Genomic DNA, 20,055 nt, shown 5'->3' with positions numbered 1-20,055 from the left:
AACCCAAAGTATCCTCCTCCTCTTCCTCCTACACACTCCCAGCCTCGAGCCAGTGTGTCTCCCTCTTAAAGTGGGTGTTAGGAGAGGGGATTATCTGCCACTGTCAGCGGTCCTTCCACTTTTGCATTTTTGCCACTATTCCTGGCTTCACTGTGGGCCCCTGCTTGCTTCCAGACAGCCTGGCGTGGAGCTCCTGAGGAGCATTCCCTGTCCCCCAGGAAGCCACTCTGTTTACACCGTCATCATTGCAGGGGTGACTGTGGGTTGGTACATTTCCCTTTCCTGGCCTGTTCTTTTGGCTTCCTTAGCATCTCCGTAGGCAATGGAGATGTTATTGAAGGGTTGGGACACAAAAGGTATTAGAACATAGGAGGGGCAAAGCTTCTATAAATATTTGGTTGTACAACATCGTGACTATTAGAAACTAGTGAATTGTATACTTTAAAATAGTTTAAATTGTACATTTTATGTATATGAATTTTATCTCAAATTAAAAAAAAAATTAAGTGTACATGATGTACGACCACATATAGAGGCTAAAGAGAAGTCCCCACACAAATAAAGTAAAACTACTCATCTCGTGGCCCCATCTCAGTTTTTAGTCCTGCTTTCTGCTCCCTTCTCCTCATGCCTATGTCTCTGGAGAAATTTCTTCCAACGTACATCTATCCGTGGCAAATCCCACCTCCCCCCTCTATCTCTCCTCTTCCCCTTTTAGAGAAACACCATTCACTGTCCATTGAGTTTGGGCTTGTCCTGTGATCTACCTCCCTTCCTTTTCTCGTCAAAATGTCCATGGTGATCTCCAGTAGTACATTTCTCTAAGTCTCCATGTACCTTCTCAACCTCCTTCACAGAGGAACTTCACTAGCAAAGTAGTGAGTGGGGTTTGGATTTCAATCTGGTATCTTTTGACAGTTCTCTATCAGCATGAGGTGCATCTTCCAGATAGTTCCACTGGGTAATTATACACTCCTCTACATACCTATGGTGAATACCCTTTTCTAATGATGAATATTAATAATCAGAGTCTAGCTTCATATTTGTGAAGGTAAATATTTCCCTAATATGATAAAATTTAGAGTCTTACTTACAATGCATAAAACAAACAAATGAACAGACAAAAAAAAAAAAAAAAACCCAAACCAACCTTGCATACTTTTGTAGAGCTATGTCTGAAACCAGGCTATTTATATTCTCATATCCCAGCCTTGCTCTAGGGCTGCCTCATAATAGAAAGTCACTACCAAATTGGACTTTAAAATTATGTTCTCACTGATTGCCACACAAAGACTATACAAAAGTTTTAAACCCAACATCACCTTAGTCCAGATCGCAGTCCTAAGGGAGCATGCCTTGGCCACCTCTGTAGACCCAGGGGAGGCCACATCATCTTCCGTAGGAGTATCTCCTTGTTTTGAGGCACTGAGCATTTGCTCTTCCATTATCTATGTGATGTCACTCATCTTTGCTTTCCCTCAACCCTGGTACTCAAAGAATCCTATTTGATGTGCCCAGTTTCACAAATCAGGAGATAATGAATTCTATATTATTTTTGTAGTTAAATTCTACATTGCTATCTATTTTTAAATTTTGAGGTTATTTCTGTAAAGAATGGTATATAGTTAATGTTTTGTGTGATTCTGAAAGGGACACTTGACTATAAACTATTTTAAAAACTGGCTGGTTACATTTCCAATTTGTCATTATGAGAAGTTAGGACACTGGGGAACATATTTTGTCAAAAATTTTCCTAGTCCGTAGAAAGGCAGCCAACACAGAATAGGGAAATTAATGGTTATGTTCTTTCATTATGCTTTCAAGTTTAAAAAGCAAAATTTACCAGTAGATCTTATCTAGTAGGCTTTCATGTTACAAAATGAATCTGCTGATTTATAGTTACCTTTTTGTTGATGAAAGAAGTCACTGGAGTCATCCCATGACCAGTGTTCCCTCATTATCAGGGTTGACGGCATATAAAATCTTGTGTTTCTGGCTGCCTGCTTCATCCTGTCCTGTGGGCTGGTACCTATGGGAGAGCCCAGAGGAGGAGTGGTATGGATCAAGCCTTTTTTCCCTAGGGGCAGTCATTTTATGCTTTGAGGCTTGTGAGCCCTCTACCACATGCCACACTGTGACTCACTGTCCTTTCTTGGAAAGTCCCTGAGTATGTTGTGCTTTGTCTCTTGGATGTTGGACTTTGGAAGTTACAATGGAGAGTCCATTTACTTATCTCTCAAATTAAATGCTAGTTGAACAACAAATGTATTGACCACTCATTTTGTGTGTGTGAACTTTCTGTAGGAATGTTGTTTACATTGTTTCTGATTGGCTTCAGAATCACATATTCCAAATAGGATGCACTATTCCTATAAATAGCATACACTTTAGCCTTATTATCTAAATGAATTATGTTGTACCTGCAATCAATTTTCCCCTGGAAGACTAAACTCCTGAAAGTGTCCCATTTTCCTGCTTGCTTTCATCTGTAATACATGCATGCATGTGACTCACCTAAACTATTCTGTGGTTCCCAGTCCCTTGTATAGTATGTAGTGTATACTGATCAAATACAACTTTTGAAATATTTATGTAAGCAAGGTAGTTGCTTATGATTTTAATTAATTTCCTTTCCTTTTTGCAGTTCCTCTATCCACACATTGACAGTCATCCTCTTCGAGAGAATCATTTGTTACTGATTTCAGAAGAGAAATGTAAGTGCATCTTTAGATGGTATTTGGGAGCTTCGCGAATGTCCCACCTAGTGAAGTGTGGGACATGACTAAATCTTCTAGCTGTCCACTAGTCAGTGCTGAGGGTCTGCTGACCTTTGATATCCATTGAGGCTCAGGACTCCTGTGGAAGGGCTTTCCCTACAGCCCCCACTTAATGTACCCTCAGGGTCTGTTCTGTTTCCTCATCCTAGGAATGATAGGCCCATCCATATATGGATTTCCAGTTTTGTTATGTGGTAGGATGTTTGTAGAACAGTTTGCAGGTCATTGTTGCCTTATGAAGTCCATCCTTTTTAAAGATGTCTGTCATGGTGGATAACCATGATATAAGGAGAGTAGCTTAGATGGAGAGAGAGGAAGGCATTAGAAGCTAGAAGAAATCCATGGTAGAACTTGAGGACACACACTAACTTGGTCAAATTCAGATAGAGGGAAATAAGATTGGGACATTCTTTAATGATGTTTTCAAGTTGGGGGCAGAGGCAAGAAAAGACAAAATTCACTAGTGGATCTTACCTAATAAGCAGTCTTTCATTTTATAAGATGAAACTGCTGATTTATAATTGGATGAACAGGTCCGAGGGGTTAGGCTTGTGTTCAGTTCCTATGCTCTTGCCCAATTGTCAGTTTCATGTTTTTGTAATTAGAACTGGCAGAAGGCAAATATAGTGATTGACTCTCAATTGCTTACTGGGAGAAAGAGAACATCCACAAATTAAGGCAAAATGTTTAGAGTTTTGTTAATGTGAAATTGATCTATGTAAAAACGCCTCCCCCAGATGTCTTGTATAATAAGTTTCCTATCTGATATTTTTATACAAACAGATGTCTGGAATTTGGAAACTGAACATAAACCCTGCCAAATGAGCCCTTATTAGCTGTACATAAGACTGATGGTATAGGGGAGGCAAATGCTTATTGAGGGAACCCAGTAGAGCAGAAAGATTAAGTGCTTCATGCATTGTTGATTTGAGGAATGGAGTAAATGCTGGATTTGAAACAGATTGTAAAGGGAAAGTGGAGTAAGATGGGTTGTGTTTTGAACATTTACTGTGAGATTTACTGTGAGATTGCTGTCTGTGATAATATTTTTCAGTTAGTTGTTAAATCCACACTTTTAAATAAAAAAAATTGTTCTCAGTAGTGAAAAAAGTACTCACATTTTTCATGGATGTTAAATTATATTTCTGTCGTTTCTTTTAAAAAAGATATTGAACAATTTCATATCCAAGTCATCCAAGAAGACGGAAATAGAGTGGTAAATATTTGAAATTCTTTTTGCTTCAGAACTTTTTTCACGAAGAGTGACATTTCTAGATTGTCAATTAGATCTTTCTAATCTTTATAGATTAATGTCATAGAAACATAACACTTTATTTGATGCCTTTCAAATTATATACTTATTGTTGTAACATGTGAAATAATAATATATGAAGGAGTTAAATATCCCCTTTATCTCGATCTCAGCCTCCAATCGCAGTCTCCTGACATAATATTGACAGCCACGTGTGATTGTTTCCACACCTTTTACCTTGCTCAGGTGCACGTATACAAGGATTCAGTTTTTTTTTTTTATATAAAAATAGAATCATTATATGTTAATTTACTGCTTTTGTTTTTGCTTTTTACATAATAGATCCAGGGGGTATCCCTATAAGTTGCTAAATAGAGATATAACTTTTTCAATCTAATTTTTTACATAGATACATATACATAAATATAAATGGGATCATAACATATATGCAGGGGTTTTATATAATTCAGTTTTCTTTCCTTCTTTTTTGCTTGTTTTCGACTTCTCTGTCTCCTTTTCACCTTTAACTTTCTTTGACAACCTGGTATGTATCCTTTCATACTTTTCTCTATACCTGTATTATCTACCATCTCCACCCTGACACACCCAGGGGTTTGCTATTCATTCCTTCCTCATTCAACTTTGTGGAATTACCTGCAAATCAACTAGAATAATTCCAATTCATTTTCTTTAGAAGTCCATAATAGTCCCTGGCATGGGTGTACAATTTTTCATCTGTGCTCCCACAGGTGGACATTCACTTGACTGCCAGTTTTCTTTTACCTGTTTACATTAGACATTGTCTCAAATAGCTTTGTGTCTATAGCTTTACATATTTGGTACATATATTCTTGGGGCTAAATACTCAGGAATGGATAATTGGGTTGATGTATATATGCTCTAATACATTTCAACAAATTTTCCAGATTGTGTTTCTAAAAAATTATTAACAATTTCGCAGTTTACAACCAAAGTTTTACCCTTTCCTTCTATCCATACCACTAATAGGTGTATTTGTCTTAAAAAAAATTTTACAATTTCATGGGTGTAAGTTGATAATATTATTATTTTAGTCTGTATTTCCCTTAATATTAGTGAGTTAGAGCATCTACTATGCTTATTGGCTCTTTGAATTTGCTTTTCTGAAAGTTGCTTAGTTGTATCCTTGTCTATTTTTCTACTGAATTGTCTGTTCTTTACAGTTTGTATGAGATATTAATATGTTAAAAATTATTTCCTTCAATATTTAAATAGTCTGTTTCAAAATAGTCTTCCTCTGAAAATTTTAAAGTTACGTGAACAGAATTGAAATGGAAAAATGGCATTTTTTTATATGTATCTACTATTGATTGTCCCAAATTAAGAGGCCAGGCTAGAGAACGACCAGAACATTTGTGGCTGGAGCTCTGGGCCACCAGTGGCTAAGTGGATAGAAGAGCAAAGTCATGGCCAGTGGTCAGGAAAGGATCAGGCCAGAGAGGAAAGAGCAAGGCAGGATCCCACAGCATGAGAATTTAGAGGAAAGAGGTATATAAACAAGTTGGGGTCAGAAGATGGAAATGGGCATAGACAGAGGACTGGCTGTTTAGAAGAGTATATTTGGGAGCCAAGAAGACACTGCAGAGAGAGTGAGGGCAGGAGGCACTCATCAGAAAGGATTCTCCCAGCCAAGAGAGTGCAGCTTCAGCTTTCTTTCATCCTCGTGTGCCCTTTTGTGAGGCACTTTTGCCTTCATTCTTAAAGGCTTAGATGACAGCTACTTAAGGCAGTGTGTTGTTCCATGTATTCCTCACAACATCCCTGCACAATAGAGGTGGTATTATAATTATCCTCTTTTTTACAGCAACACAAGCAAGACTCACAGGGGTGAGGTAGCTCTAGAGGGACAAAATCTAGAGATGCAAACTTGAGTTGCCACACCCTGATGACTGGGCTCTTGTCAGTATATCTCTTCATCCAAAAGATTTCCCAAATTTACCCCAACCTAACACATTTCAGAGAAATGGAAAATGAGGGTTGTCCAAGGTTTAGAGATTGACAGGTATTCTTGGATATTTTCTCTGGTATCACTTTTCTGCTGTATAAATGTAATGGACCTTGGCAAGCCAGAAACAGAGATGCACGATTCTACATGTCCTATGCTTCCCTCGAGTTCTAAGTTGTCCTCAGTAGAGAAATTCCTATTAGAATTAGAGAGGGTTTAGACATGAAAATGGGCTATTCTGATGTTTTCCTTTTTTTCTCCTTTCTTCTACATCGACCTGTCTACATTCTTTACTCATCTGTCCCAACATAGATTACTTTTGCTATATAAGCATTTTGAGGAAAGCGAAGTCTTAATTCTTTGTATTTACATTGTAGTATTTTTGGCAGTTTACATACTTTTTTCATTTTCCTTCTTTTGAATAGCATTCCTTGAGTAGTATTATGTGCTATAAATAAGACATCGAGAGTATGAAGGTGTTATAGAAGAGTGCATACGCACTGGGGGAGACTTAGAGTATTAATTAAAATGTAACTGAAATAAAAGCATTCCAAAGCACCATGGGGATACAGAGGTGAGGAGCTTTGCCTTTGTCTTGGGCCTGAGTTTTTTCCCTTGACATCCCAGTCTTTGTGAAGGCCTCCTGTTTGCAGAGCCCTGAATGGGTTATGTCCCAAACAGGAAGCTCTGAATCTTTTACTAAACTAGCTGTTCATTTGTGATAGATGAGGCTTGCCTTCAACAACACCAGCCTGTCTGTTACATTAGGTATAGAATAAAATAATATATCATAAAATGTTTGGGCAGAGAAAGTAATAAAATGATACCTTAAATCTTTCCTGGAAAGACTTTACATGTGTATGTGGTGAGGGTGGAGGGCTGCAAAAAATAAACGGTGGAAATACGCATTGTATTACAAAGATGTATAAAGATAATGTATGTATTGTAAAGATAGAATATGCAAAATAATAATGAATTGTATATCTGTCCTCTTTTAAAACAGTTATTTCTAAAATCTTTTTGCCTCTTTAGGTGATTAAAAATTCTGGCCATCTCCCAAGAGACAGAGTAGCAGAGGATTTTGTCTGGGCTCAGTGGGATATGTCAGAGCAGAGATTATACTACATTGACCTGAAGGTAAAAACTAGTCTACTGGCCCTCCTTTTTATAGGTACAATTGGATTTTGACACTATTATAATTGTAATTTGTTAATTACTGCATTTTCATTGATGGGGGCAATCAGTAAAGGTTTATTACAAATAATGAAAAAGTTTTCATTACTGTTTGCTTCTTGGCTGCTTTCTATTCTGACTCTCCTTCGTGTTCTCTCTCTCTCTCTCTCTAATTAGTGCTTTTGTTGACTTTTTGAGTAATATGTCATTTATTCTGTTTTCTCTTTTAGAAATCGAGGAGTACCTTAAAATGCATCCAGTTTTGTGCTGATGAGAACTTTAACTTAATGGTAAGTTCAGAGAATTATTAAGCTACAGGAAATTTTATGACACGTTGTCTCCTTTAAAAGAGAATTGTTACCATAAACAGCATTTTAACATTCTTGATGTTGTCAGTCATTTATGTAAGCAAGTAAAATAGTTCTTGGATTTAACTCTGTAACAAATGCAATTAATATAGGTGATTAGAAGAGCACACACAGGAAATCGCTGCTAACTAAATACCTCACATTAAAGAAACAAGTGTAAGAGCAAGGATTAGTAGATGATAATAGTATGGTCTATAGCTTTAAGTGGTTATAAGTTATTTGATGCCCAAGGACTTGTGAGATCAGTGGATTTGAGAATAAGATAAAGAGCCAATGAGAGGTATAATTTAATTAGTAAAAATCTAACACAACTCCTGAAAAAGCTTTTTGGAGTGCTAGAATCAATATTGGTGTCTAATGTAGATTGATATCATATCATTATAAGAATTTCATTTATTCCTTCTTCCCCCAACCCCACATTTTTTTTTGACTCATCCACTGTTCTAAAGACACAGTCCTTCTCCTCTTATATGGTTATATGGTTTATTATACTACCTGTTTATAATATTCAAATCTAAGGCAAATTTTGCCAAGTATTAGCCCTTTGTAAAATAAATATACATCAAGCTTGTGATTATACATAAACTCCAGAATATTCTTGATGGTATTTCTGTGCCATGGCTTTGAGGAATAACTTCTGAAGATAATGATGGTGAAATGGGCTCTTCATCATTAGGCAAGCACAGCCTTATCAGACTTGCTCCGGTTTTCAGAACTAATGTCACTTAATTAAGGTCATCTTTTGTTTGTTTTCTTCTGATTTTTTTAACAGTTTGAAGCACCATTGGACATACCATTAAGTAATTCAGTATTTAAGTAAGTAATTCATAGGTTACTAATAATTTTTATAGATACTCATGGGCAGAATGATTATATTTATATCTAATATATGGCATGCAGATAAAATGATAATTTGATATTCCTTGTGTGTGTATCTTCTTTTATACTTCTGTTCTCTTTAGGGAACATAAACAGTCTTAACAAGCACGAATACAGGGTATTTCCATGTTAAGTCAATCGTATTGATTTTTGTAGCCATTTATTTCTGTAGGGCATATCCATTTATTTTGATCTGGAAGTGCTTTTCTCTCTGTGATTCAATAAAGGATCTGATGAGTCAGAGTTACATTTGGAATCAAACATCAAAACCCTTTTCTTGTTGCCATCAAAGAGGATGTCACAGGTCAATCCACTTGTAGTTCAGCTGAGTCTACTACTTATTTTCTGTTTTCCTTTTTACATGAAAGGTAAGTTCCCCACCCCACCCCCAGACTGTTTTAAATGTAGTAAAAACATGAAACACTTTTGAAAAAATAAACACAAGGCCAACAGTACACAGAAGAAAAGAAAGTCTTCATGAATTAGATTAGTGATAATCCTAAACTATTAAATGCTTTCACTAGCTTTCATCATATATAAACATTCAGTTGTCCTTATTTTGAAACATAATATGTGCATTACTCTAAATCAGAAAAAACTATAAAAATGTAAGTTGAAAGCAATATTTTTTTTATATTGTCCAGGCCACAGAGAAAATCTACTAAGCTAACAAACAAAACTTGACATGTATTTGTTTTAATTGCTGTTTTATAGAATTTTTTTAACCAAAAAACATGTTATCTACTTAAATTTCTCAGGGACATGTCTCTATTTCTGTGGGTATAAGTGGTTACTATCCTTTATAAGGGAACTTATTTTTAAATTCACTTACAATTTCTTTTTATATTCTTAGGCTTGTCAACTTTGGATGTGATGATATACAAGACCAAGACAAATTATCCAAATACCCGATGCTGTGCATTTTTACCAACCATACAGGTAGAACTAGAGTTGCATTTATCAATTCATTTGACTATACTTGAGCTCTGTACAAAATTTAGTTATTGTTTAGCTATGTGGTTCTTGAAAATGAAATGTAATAGAGCAATATTTTTACATAAGTGATCATATGGAGTTTTATATACTAGATTATCCTCTCCACTGTAATTTTATATATCTGCTGTCTGTTTTAAAAAGTCCTAGTCAGCAAGGTTATTTTTCTAAAATTATTTTTTGTATTATTGTTCTAACAGAGTAGATAGATTTGAATTTGAGCTACGTTTTCTCACCTGCTCCATATTTAACAAATGGCACAGTGATGGGGTTGTATTTGCATCAGGCTTACTGACGTGTTTGAATTCTAAACCTATGTACTTGGACACTTTAAGAGCCATACTATAAGCTACTGAGCTAACAATCAAAGCTTGACATAAAATTATTAGTGTATAATAGTCTGTCTCTTAACACCTGCTTATTATAGATAGAGAAAATAAATAAGGGGGAATGAAGAGTACCCGAAAATGAGAGGAATATGATTACATGAATGAATCTGGTGAAAACAAAAACTGCTCATTACCCTTAACAACCATCTAAATAATCAACTCTAATAATTAAATCTAATAGTCACTTTTAATATCCACACTCAAGTAGACATTTATCAGTTGAGTTAAGTTGTACCTGGACTAAAGCTGTATCCTTTAAAGCCAAATTATGTGGTATTCATTAAGCCAACATCTATGAAGCACTTACTGTGTGCTAGGTTTTGGGGATACAATGATTAGCAAAACTAACCTAGTCTTTATTAATATAGAGGTTACAATTTGGTGTGGACTTTTAACATTAAATAAGCACACACATAATATTTAAGTAAGTACACACATAATATTGAGAAATATGAATGAGAATTATAGGAAGCAATGAGAGCATGTAACGGAGGTTTAATGGAAGATACTAGTGTCTTTAAATATGTTCTAGTTCAGCCAGTCTATCTCTGTTTCTCCCACTCTCCAAGACATCTTGTCCTGTTCTTAGTCCTGAAAATTGTTCCCTTTCCCACTGCATGCCTTCATAATTCATTCCATTTTCCCCTCAGCCACATGCATTCTTCCATAAACCAGTTTTGGGGAGTTTAGGGAAGGAAGCGATATTTTACTTGAGACTTAAAGGATATGTATGAACTAAGAACAGTGTGACCGAAATAGAGAGAACGATGGGAAGACTATTGTGAGATACAGCTGAAGAGGTAGGCAGGAGCCAGATGGTGCAGACCAGGGAAATAGTTAAGATTTCATTCTAAGAGTCATTAAAGTTTTTTTTTTTAATGGCATTTTATATTGCAATTACTCAAGCATACAGAAAATTTCAAGAAGATAATGGACATCCATGTATCTTTTACTTAAACAGTTGTATCATTTGCAGTATTTTCTTTATCATTCTCCTTTCATATAAGTACCATTTTCTTCCTTTTGACTAAATTATTCAAAAGTAAGTTGCAGATATCATGATACTTTATCAATAAATAATTCAGCATCTATCTCCTTAGGTTAAGGACATAATTTTATATAACCTCTTTCAGTTCCATTATCACTAAAAGAAATGAACTGTTAATTAGTAAAGTATTTAATATTCAAATTTCCATAATTATTTAAAAATATGTGTGTATGTATAAATGTGTTTCATATAAATAAATGTGTATGTATATAACTTTTAAAGTTAGGATCCCAGCGAGATACATGCATTACATTTGGTCATGTCTTTGTATTCTCTTTTAATGTACACTGATGCCCCCCCCCCCCTTTTCTTTTCACAACAATGACATTTGGAAGAGTCCAGGCCATTTGCCTTGTGGAATGTCCCACATTCTGGATTTGTCTAATTGTTTTCTTGTGCAATTATTTAACTTTTTCCTCTACCCTCTATATTTCCTGTAAATTGGAAGTTAGTCCTACAGGGATCATTAGATTTAGGTTAAACATTTTTGGTAAGAATATTTCCTAGGTGGTGGTGTGAATTTTACTGGTACCAGATCAGGAGGCATGTAATGTCAGGATGTCTTAATATTAGTGATGCTACATTTGGTACTAGGTTAAGTGGTCACTACCATCTGTCTCCCTCGTAAAGATACATTTTAACCTTTGCATTAGTAATTTGTGAAGAGATACTTTGTCATCTTGTGACTATCCTATTCTGTAGCAACTTCTCAGCTGTTGGTTTAGGATCCATTGATGCTCCTTCACTCAAGTGTTTTAAGCAGAAAGTGACATGGTTAGATATATAGTTTTAAAAGGTCACTGTGGTGGCTGTGTAAAGAATGGTTTGGAGGAGGCAAGAATGAGAGATGGGAGATGAGCAGTTAGGATGAGGCTGTAGTCATATATTTGAGATGAGGCTACTTAAACTAAGAGGCAGTAGAGAGAAAGAATCCTGTGGGTTTGAGATGCATTTTGGAGATGGAACTGAGAAGATGTGATATAAATTAAATGGAGAGGAATGGTTCTCAGATTTCTGGCATAAGCAAATAAATGAACAGTGGCGACATTTACTGAATTATAATGGTTTTGGTGGGCCTTAGAAAGGAAGATGTGAGTTTTGTTTTGAATGTGTTACCTAAGAGATCTGGAACTTTGAAGAGGGTCAGGACTGGAGATGAATGAATGTGGAAGTTGTCAGACGACAGCTGGCTTTTGAAGTTGTGGGAGGGGCCTAGGGTCAAAAGGGAAGAAGTTTAGGGATAAAATCTGGGAACAAAAATATATGAAGGTTAGGTTTAACATCCCAAGAAAAAGGAAAACAAATGTCTGGAGAGAAAGGAGGAATGCTAAGTGTGGTATTACAGCAGCCAAAGACAGAGGCGTTTCACGCAGAAGAGTGGCTGACTGTTACTGGGTAGTGAGAGAAGAGTCCACTGGGTCTAGTGGCATGGAGTAGTTTTATGAGTAGTTTGTGTTGAGTGGAATCTTAATTGTGATGGGTTAAGTGGCATATGGGAGTTGAAAAAAATCATAGCAGTGTGGGTACACCTGAGAAAGGCAGCGGCTGGAAGGAGAAGCAGGATTTAGGGAATATTATTTTTAAGATAGTAGAGACTTCAGTATGTTTGAAAGCTTACAGGATAGTGCCAAGAGAAAAGATGACAATATACAGCAGAGTGAATTTACTTAGAAGGTAGGATGTGAAGGGATCCAAGACTCATGTGGAAGAACCAAGGTAGGTTCTTCCATAGTACTTCACTTTGAATCTTTTGGACATAAACAATCATTTTAGGCTTTTATTTTATGAAGCTTTTATTCCTTTTCATTTTATTTCCATGAGAATTTCTCATGAATAGTAGCAGCTATCATTTGTAAATGGGCTATCTATGACATACTTAATAAAATGTTAGGTTTATCTGGCATGAGATGTGAAAGTCTAGTTTTTCCTTTTTCAGCAATGTCTAGGAGAGTAGAAAATGAGCCTGCACTCACAGTCAGCTTTGAAATTAAAAAACAAGACTGTTTCAAATGAGATTCTTCCAGATTTAAGCTGAAACAAGCCAGAGAGGCAACTTTTAGGTTTTTGACTAATAAATTGTCAGATCATGAGTTTCCCAAGTTACTTATCAAAAATTATTTTTTACATTTGTGGTCAAACAATAAGGTATTTAATCAAAGTAGCAATGGAGAAGGGAGCAACTAAATCTAATTCCTATATAGTTCTCTCTATAATAGAGAGCTTAATTTTCCAGAAAATATGGTTCATAAAAAGAATGCTGATAGACTCAGGGCCTTATACAGACTCAGCTTATTTCAAATATTTATATTAATGATGATGCTATGATATGTTTGATGTTCAGTTGTCACATATTGGTGGTCGTTGGGAGGTACTTTGTACTTTCTTTGCATTGCTTCTTACATTCTGGAAAGCATCTTTGTCTTGAATTTTCTGCCTTAAGAAATGAAATCCACTATTTTCTAAGGAATAGAAATGAAAATATTGATGATGGGGGTGCTCATGAGAGTTAATAGTGGATAAAAGTGTTGTTTTTATGTTAAGTGTTGCTTATGTGTTAATATATAAGGCCACTTATGTATTAAGATTATGAATTCACATAGATTTTTCTAATCTTTAATAGTAGGAACATAAATCAGAGGCTTCTTGAATGAAATAAAATGTCCTCATTCTTTCCCTGGCTGATAGTCCAACCTTGAAGCTGTACTTACAGCACTTGTGTGTGTTCTAAGTCAGTGGCTATAATTCTTTTTTTGATCACCACCTCCTGGGAGATAGTGAGGGGCGAAAACTGTAAATTCTTTCTGTTAGTATATTTTTCAGAGTTGCCCTTCACAAATTCCCAGAATTAGGCCTGCGTTTGAGCATTTTGTAGAGGCTTTTACAATGAAATAATTTCCCTTGGAAAACTTTGTCCATAATAGCTTTCATTGTCCAAATGGTTTCCCAAAGACTAGCCAACTTTGAGATGTTATCTTCATCATTGATGAATATTTATTAAATATCTCTGGACATACCATTAAGAGCATGCTTTACTTTTCCAAACTGTGACTTCTCACAACTTGTAAATAGTAGCAAAATTATTATAGAATAATGATAATAACAGCTAACTTTTATCTCACCAAATTCTCACATAATAACTATGAAGTAGGTTCTATATTTTTTTTATTTACAGATGAGGAAACTGAGGCTTAGAGAACTTAATTAACTTGCCTCAGACAAATGTAAAAAATACCGATGCCTGAGTCTCACCCTCAGAGGTTCTGTTTTAGTTGGTTTAAACTGGGAATTTGTGAACCCAGGTAAGTTTAATGTACTTTTAGGGTTGAGAACCAGTGCTCCAGAGCTGTGTTGTCCAATTTGGTAGCCAGTAGCCACAGCTAACAATTAAAATTTAAGTTAATTCATATTACATAAAATGAAAAAGGAGTTCCTCAGTCACACTAGCCACATCGTAAGTGCTCAGTGGCCATGGCGGGGCGGCGGGGGGGGGGGGGGGGAGGCTAGTGGCTACTGTATAGGACAGCACAGAAATAGAACCTGTACATTATCAGAGAAATTTCTATGTATGGGACAGCTCTGCAGAGCCTGTGCATGTGCCATTTCACCTTGCTGTGGCTTTTTTCCCCTTTGGGATTTGGCAGGGGAACTAAGTCACAACCTTACTACTTGGAAATATTTGCTTATGAGATCTTATGTGGCTCTCAGGGAATGTAATTAGGTACACTTATTCTATATCTCACTTTAAAAATTTTAAAAAATATTTTATTTTATATTTCGAGTATAAAATACAGTGGTTAGACATTTATATAATTTATAAAGTGATCCCCCTGATTACTCTAGTCCCATCTGGCACTATACATAGTTATTACAATAATATTGACTATAGTCCCTATGCTGTGCTATATATCTCCATGACTGTTTCATAGCTACTAATTTGTACTTCTTCACCCCTTCACTTTTTTTAGCCAGTCTTCCACCTGCTTCCCTCTGACAGTCACCAGTTTGTTCTCTGCATCTGTTTTTTTTTTTTTAGTTTGTTTCTTTAGTTCCTTAGATTCTTCAAATAAGTTAAATCATATGGGATTTATCTTTCTCTGTCTGACTTATTTCACTTAGCATAATACCCTCTAGGTACATCCATGTTGTTCCAAATGGTAAGATCTCATCTTTTTATGGCTGAGTAATATTCTATTGTGTATATGTACCACCACTTCTTTATCCAATCCTCTATTTATGGGCACTTAGTTTGCTTCTATATCTTGGCTATTGTGAATAGCACTGCTGTGAACAAGGAGTGCATATATATTTATGGACTAGAGTTTTGGATAAATACTCAGAAGTGAAATTTTTGGGTCAAAAGGTAGTTCTATTTTTAATTTTTTTGAGGAATCTTCAAACCGTTTTCTACACTCTATTCCTTTTTTTCCACATCCTTACCAACACTTGTTGTTTTTTGACTTATTGCTACTAAGGAATAAACGAATTAACAATAAAATCAAATGAGAACACAAAAGATACCTAGAGACAAATGAAAATGAAAACACAATGGCTCAAAATCTATGGAACACAGTGAAAGCAGTCCTAAGAGGGCATATCGTAGCAATACATTCCTATCTCAAGAAACAATAAAAATCTCAAATAAGTGGTCTAACCTTATACCTAAAGGAACTAGAAAAAGAATAGCCAACAATACCCAAAATGAGGAGAAGGAAGGAAATAATAAAGTCAGAGTGGAAATATACAAAATAGAACCTAGAAAAACAGTATAAAATATCAAGAGCTGGTTCTTTGAAAGGATAAACAAAATTGATAAACCTTTAACCAGATTCACCAAGGGAAAAAAAGGAAGAGGACCCAAATAAATAAAATCAGAAATAGAAAGGGAGAAGTAACTATGGACCCCACAGAAATACAAAGGGTTATAAGAAAATACTATGAGAAATTATATGCCAATAAATTGGACAATTAGAAAGAAATGGGTACATTCCTAGAAATGTAACAATCTCCCAAGACTGAGTCAAGAAGAAACAGAAAATCTGAGGTGAAATGTTCTGAAAATATCAATTAAATTCAACTGGTCTAGTGTGTCATTTAAGGTTGCTATTTCCTTGTTGTTGTTGTTGTTGTTGTTGTTTTTCCTGAAAGATCTGTTCATGGGTGTCAATGGGTGTTAAAGTCTCCTACAGTGAGTATATCATTGTCAATCTTTCCCTTTATGTCGGTCAATACTTGCTTTATATATGTAGGTGCTCCTGTGTTGGGTGTGTGTATCTTTACTAGGTTTATGTAGTCTTATTGTATTGATCCCTTTATCATTATGTAATGCTCTTCTTTGCCTCTTATTATAGCCTTTGTGTTAAAGTCTGTTTTGAAAAAAAAGTCTACTTCGTCTGCTACAAGTATTGCTACCTCAGCTCTTTTTTCATTTCCTTTGCATGGAATATCTTTTTCCATCCCTTTATCTTTAGTCTGTATGTGTTATTTGATCTGAAGGGGTTCTTTTGTAGACAGTTATATGTTTTCTTATACATTCACTTACCCTATGTCTTTTGATTGGAGCATTTTATTCATTTACATTTAAAGTAGCTACTGATAGGTACATAGTTATCACAATTTTATTATTTGTATTTTGTCCCCCCCCACCCTACCCCCACTTCTTTTTATAGAAATTCCTTTAACATTTCCTGCATTCTGGCTTGTTGTTGATGAATTATTTTAGTCTTTTCCTGTCTGGGAAGCTCTTTATCTTACCTTCAATTTTAATTGATAGTTTTGCTGGGTAGAGTAGTCTTAATTATAGGTTCTTGTTTTTCATCACTTTGAATATTTCATGCCAATCCCTTCTGGCCTGCAATGTTTCTGTTGAGAAATAAACTAATATTTTTATAGGAGTACCCTTGTAAGTAACTAGTTGGTTGTCCTTTACTACTTTTAAGATTCTCTCGTTGTCTTTAACCTTTTGTATCGTAATGATGATGTGTCTCGGTGTGGGTCTGTTTGGGTTCCTCTTGTTTGAGATTCTTTGCACTTCCTGCACTTGTATGTCTATTTTCTTTACCAGGTTAGAGAAGTTTTCTGTCATTATTTCTTCAAATAGTTCTCAATCCCTTCCTCTCTCTTTCTGGTACCCCTATGATGCAGCTGTTGGTACATTTGATGTTGTCTCAGATGTCTCTTAAAATATCCTCATTTTTTTATTCTTTAGTTTTTTTCTGTTCTGATTGAGTGTTTTTTGCTGCCTTGTCTTCCAATTCTCTAATTCAACTCACTAATTCAATCCTCTGCTTCATATAATCAGCTGTTGATTTCTTCGAGTGTATTCTTTATTTCAGTTATCATATTCTTCATTTCTGACTTTTTAAAATGGGTTTTGAGTCCTTTTTTTTATGCTAACTCTTTAATGTAGTCCTTACTGAGCTCATCTACCCTTCCTCTAAGTTCCTTGAGCATCCTTTTAATTAGCGCTTTGAATACTGTTTCTGGTAGGTTGTTTCCATTTTGTTTCATTTTTTTCCCCCCTGGAGTTTTCTCTTGTGTCATGTGCAGCATGTTTCTTTGTTTTTTCATTTTAGTTGCCTCTCTGTGTTTGTTTTTATGTACTAGGAAGATTTGTTATGTCTCCTACTTGGCCAGGTAGACTTATGTAGTAGGTGTCCTTTGTGTCCCAGTGGTGCAGTCATTCTGATCATCTGCACTGGGGGTTCTGGGCCTGTTCCTTGTGTGGATTGTGTGTTCTGTTGTAACTAAGCCTTAATTTCTGTTAGCATGTCAGTATATGGTACTGAGTATTGAGCTGACTGGCTGTGGGGATTGGCCATGCCCCCAGGATATGAGCTGCTATGTGGGGGCTGACTCCATAGAGTAGGATTTGCTCGAGCACGCTTGTGTGCCTGTTGAGACCACCCCTTGGGTATTACCTTCATGGGGCTAGTCAGGTGGTGCTCTGTTGTTGTCTGATGCCTGCCTCTGGGTTTGTTGGTGTTGGGGTCCCTTGAGAGGGACTCCTGTGTAGGACAGGGTTAGAAGCTGCCTTTGATTGCTTGGGGTTACCTGGTAAGAGCTACAAAATGATCTGCAAATGGTTTCTGCCTGTGATGGATCTGGAGGCAAGTGGGAGAGATCACTCTGTGAGCCAAGGTCAGTTATCTCCAACACCGGGGTTGTAGCAGCTCAGCAAAAGGACTAGTGAACCCCAAGGCCCGAGGCTGTCTTCCAATTGCCTGTAAGTCTCCACAGCTAAAAGAGCCTTTATTTGGTAGAAGAGTTGGTTAGGTTGGGGACCCAGAGAGTCACCAGGGTAAAGTGTGCAGATTTTACCAGGTTCCAGTGCTGAATCAGCAGCTTTCTGTAAAAGTCTCAGGTTGCAGCAAAGCCAGACATTGCTGACACCTAAGATCTGTTCATGAAATACTGTAGCTTGAGGCAGGGTTTGTGGCCTGCCACTAAAAGTTTCTCCTGAGATGCCCTGGAAATGTGTGGCCGTGAAATCTGAGGGCTATTTGCTGTCAAATTCCCAGCCTAGAGAAAGTACAGGGTGGGGCTGGCTGCAAGGCAATGGGCCTGCTCAGGGCAATTTGTGGGTTGGGTGGCACAGGGTTTCAGAGAGACATGGGGTGGAGTGAGCCAATTCCATCAGGCCAATGTAGAATGCAGCCAGAGCTGAGCTCATAGGCTCCCATAAAAGTCACAGATCAAAGAAAGGCCAACCACTGTCTGCCTTGGGCCTGCAGACCCCAGCAATCTGCTCAAAAGATACTTCAGTTTGGGCTGGCACCTGTGGCCTGCTGCAAAAAGTCTTCCCTATAATGTGCAGGTGATGTGAGCTGAGTGCTGCTGCCTGCCTACGAATACATGGCTCAGGGAAAGTGCAGGGAAGGGTTTTGGCAACAGGCCTGCCATGGGCAATTTGTGGGTTGAGTAGTGCTGGGTCTCAAGGAGACATGAGGTGGAGCTAATAGATCTCACCAGGCTAATGCAGAGTTGGCCCTGTGGGGAGAGAGTTCAGTGCAGGCCAGATGGCACCCACCTGTAGTCCACCTGGGGTGGGGGTGCTACAAAGGAGCAATAGCTGCTGTCTCTCCAGCCCTTGCTCAGATGCCACACATCTCAGTCTTTCTCCATGTATCTCTTGCGCCTCCTGAGCTGCTGACCCTCCACCAATACTCTGGGTAGGTGTCTGTGTGCAGGCCCTTTAAGGTGGACATCTGTGTTTTCAGGTTCTTTCTGTCTCACTCAGATGGCCAGAATCTCCATTGATTTTTATAGTCAGATTTTGTGGGAACTCCTGTTCCTGGGACTGGAACCCTGAGCAAGGGAGCTCCTGTGTGGAGCTAGGGCCCCTCATTCCTTCAAGGGGGTTTCTCCCTCCTGTGCTCTCCCTCCTGGTGTTCAAGCACCATGCACGGTTGCAGGATAAGCCTACTTTGCATCTCCTCTTTCTCTCCTACCAGTGTCAATGTGGCTTTTATTTTTTTATATATCCTCAGATACATGTGTTATGATCAGCTAGATTTCAGATGGTTCTCCAAGTTGTTTTATAATTTGGTTGTAATTTAATGTGGTCCTGGGAGGAGGTTAACCCTGTTTTTACCTAGTACACCATCTTGACTGGAACTTGGTTTCTACATCTCACTTTAACTTTCTTCAGAACAAGAAAAACGATAACCTTCATTCTCTAAAGGATAGAATGTGGAAGATATTCCTAGAATGGAAGTTGTGATCTTTCTTATATTGTTGACATTTTATGTTTATTCCTGAGGGTACATTTCTAAATGAATTATTAGTAATTCAACAGGTATGACTATATTTAATCCCCTGAAAAACTGTTTCTTTTAGAGAGTTTGTACTAGTTCACTCTTTCACTGCTATTATTTGAGAATGTTCTTCCTACTGCTCCCTTGACTGAATTATCATTTTTAAAACTTTGCTAATTTGAAAGGAAAAATATGGTGCCTTGTTTTAATTTTTATTTCTTTATTATTAGAGAGCCTGAAGTTTTAGTTATGTTGGCTAAAAATGTATTTCTTTTTGTGATTATGGAATATGAAAGAACAGGATAAACCAGTCATTTTTTTGCTGGGAGTATGTTTACTATATGAAAGTAGTCAAAGTGCTATGTGAGACTTTTGTAACTCATATAATTATTATTTCTGTTTATGCTTTAGGATAGCATTACTTTTATTTTTATTGAGT

The 20,055-nt window shown here is 36.8% G+C and overlaps 1 protein-coding gene across 3 annotated transcripts in view; it reads left to right on the top strand.

Annotated features, from left to right (window-relative positions):
• LOC107511514 (gamma-secretase activating protein) overlaps positions 1-20,055 on the top strand; it is an 80,674-nt gene that overhangs the window by 19,874 nt on the left and 40,745 nt on the right. For 2 of the 3 annotated variants that reach the window (XM_016145943.2, XM_016145942.2), the window contains exons 7-12: positions 2,645-2,714; positions 3,944-3,993; positions 7,046-7,150; positions 7,417-7,476; positions 8,327-8,370; positions 9,287-9,372. In XM_016145943.2, coding sequence (XP_016001429.1) covers positions 2,645-2,714; positions 3,944-3,993; positions 7,046-7,150; positions 7,417-7,476; positions 8,327-8,370; positions 9,287-9,372 — 415 coding nt within the window. Of the gene's footprint in view, positions 1-2,644; positions 2,715-3,943; positions 3,994-7,045; positions 7,151-7,416; positions 7,477-8,326; positions 8,371-9,286; positions 9,373-20,055 lie in introns of those variants that run through there. The other variant, XM_036230292.1, reaches the window with a different exon arrangement.

Source organism: Rousettus aegyptiacus, unplaced genomic scaffold (genome assembly GCF_014176215.1).
Source record: "Rousettus aegyptiacus isolate mRouAeg1 unplaced genomic scaffold, mRouAeg1.p scaffold_m13_p_13, whole genome shotgun sequence".
NCBI classification, from domain to species: Eukaryota; Metazoa; Chordata; class Mammalia; order Chiroptera; family Pteropodidae; genus Rousettus; species Rousettus aegyptiacus.
This window is presented reverse-complemented; position numbering and strand designations above follow the sequence as displayed.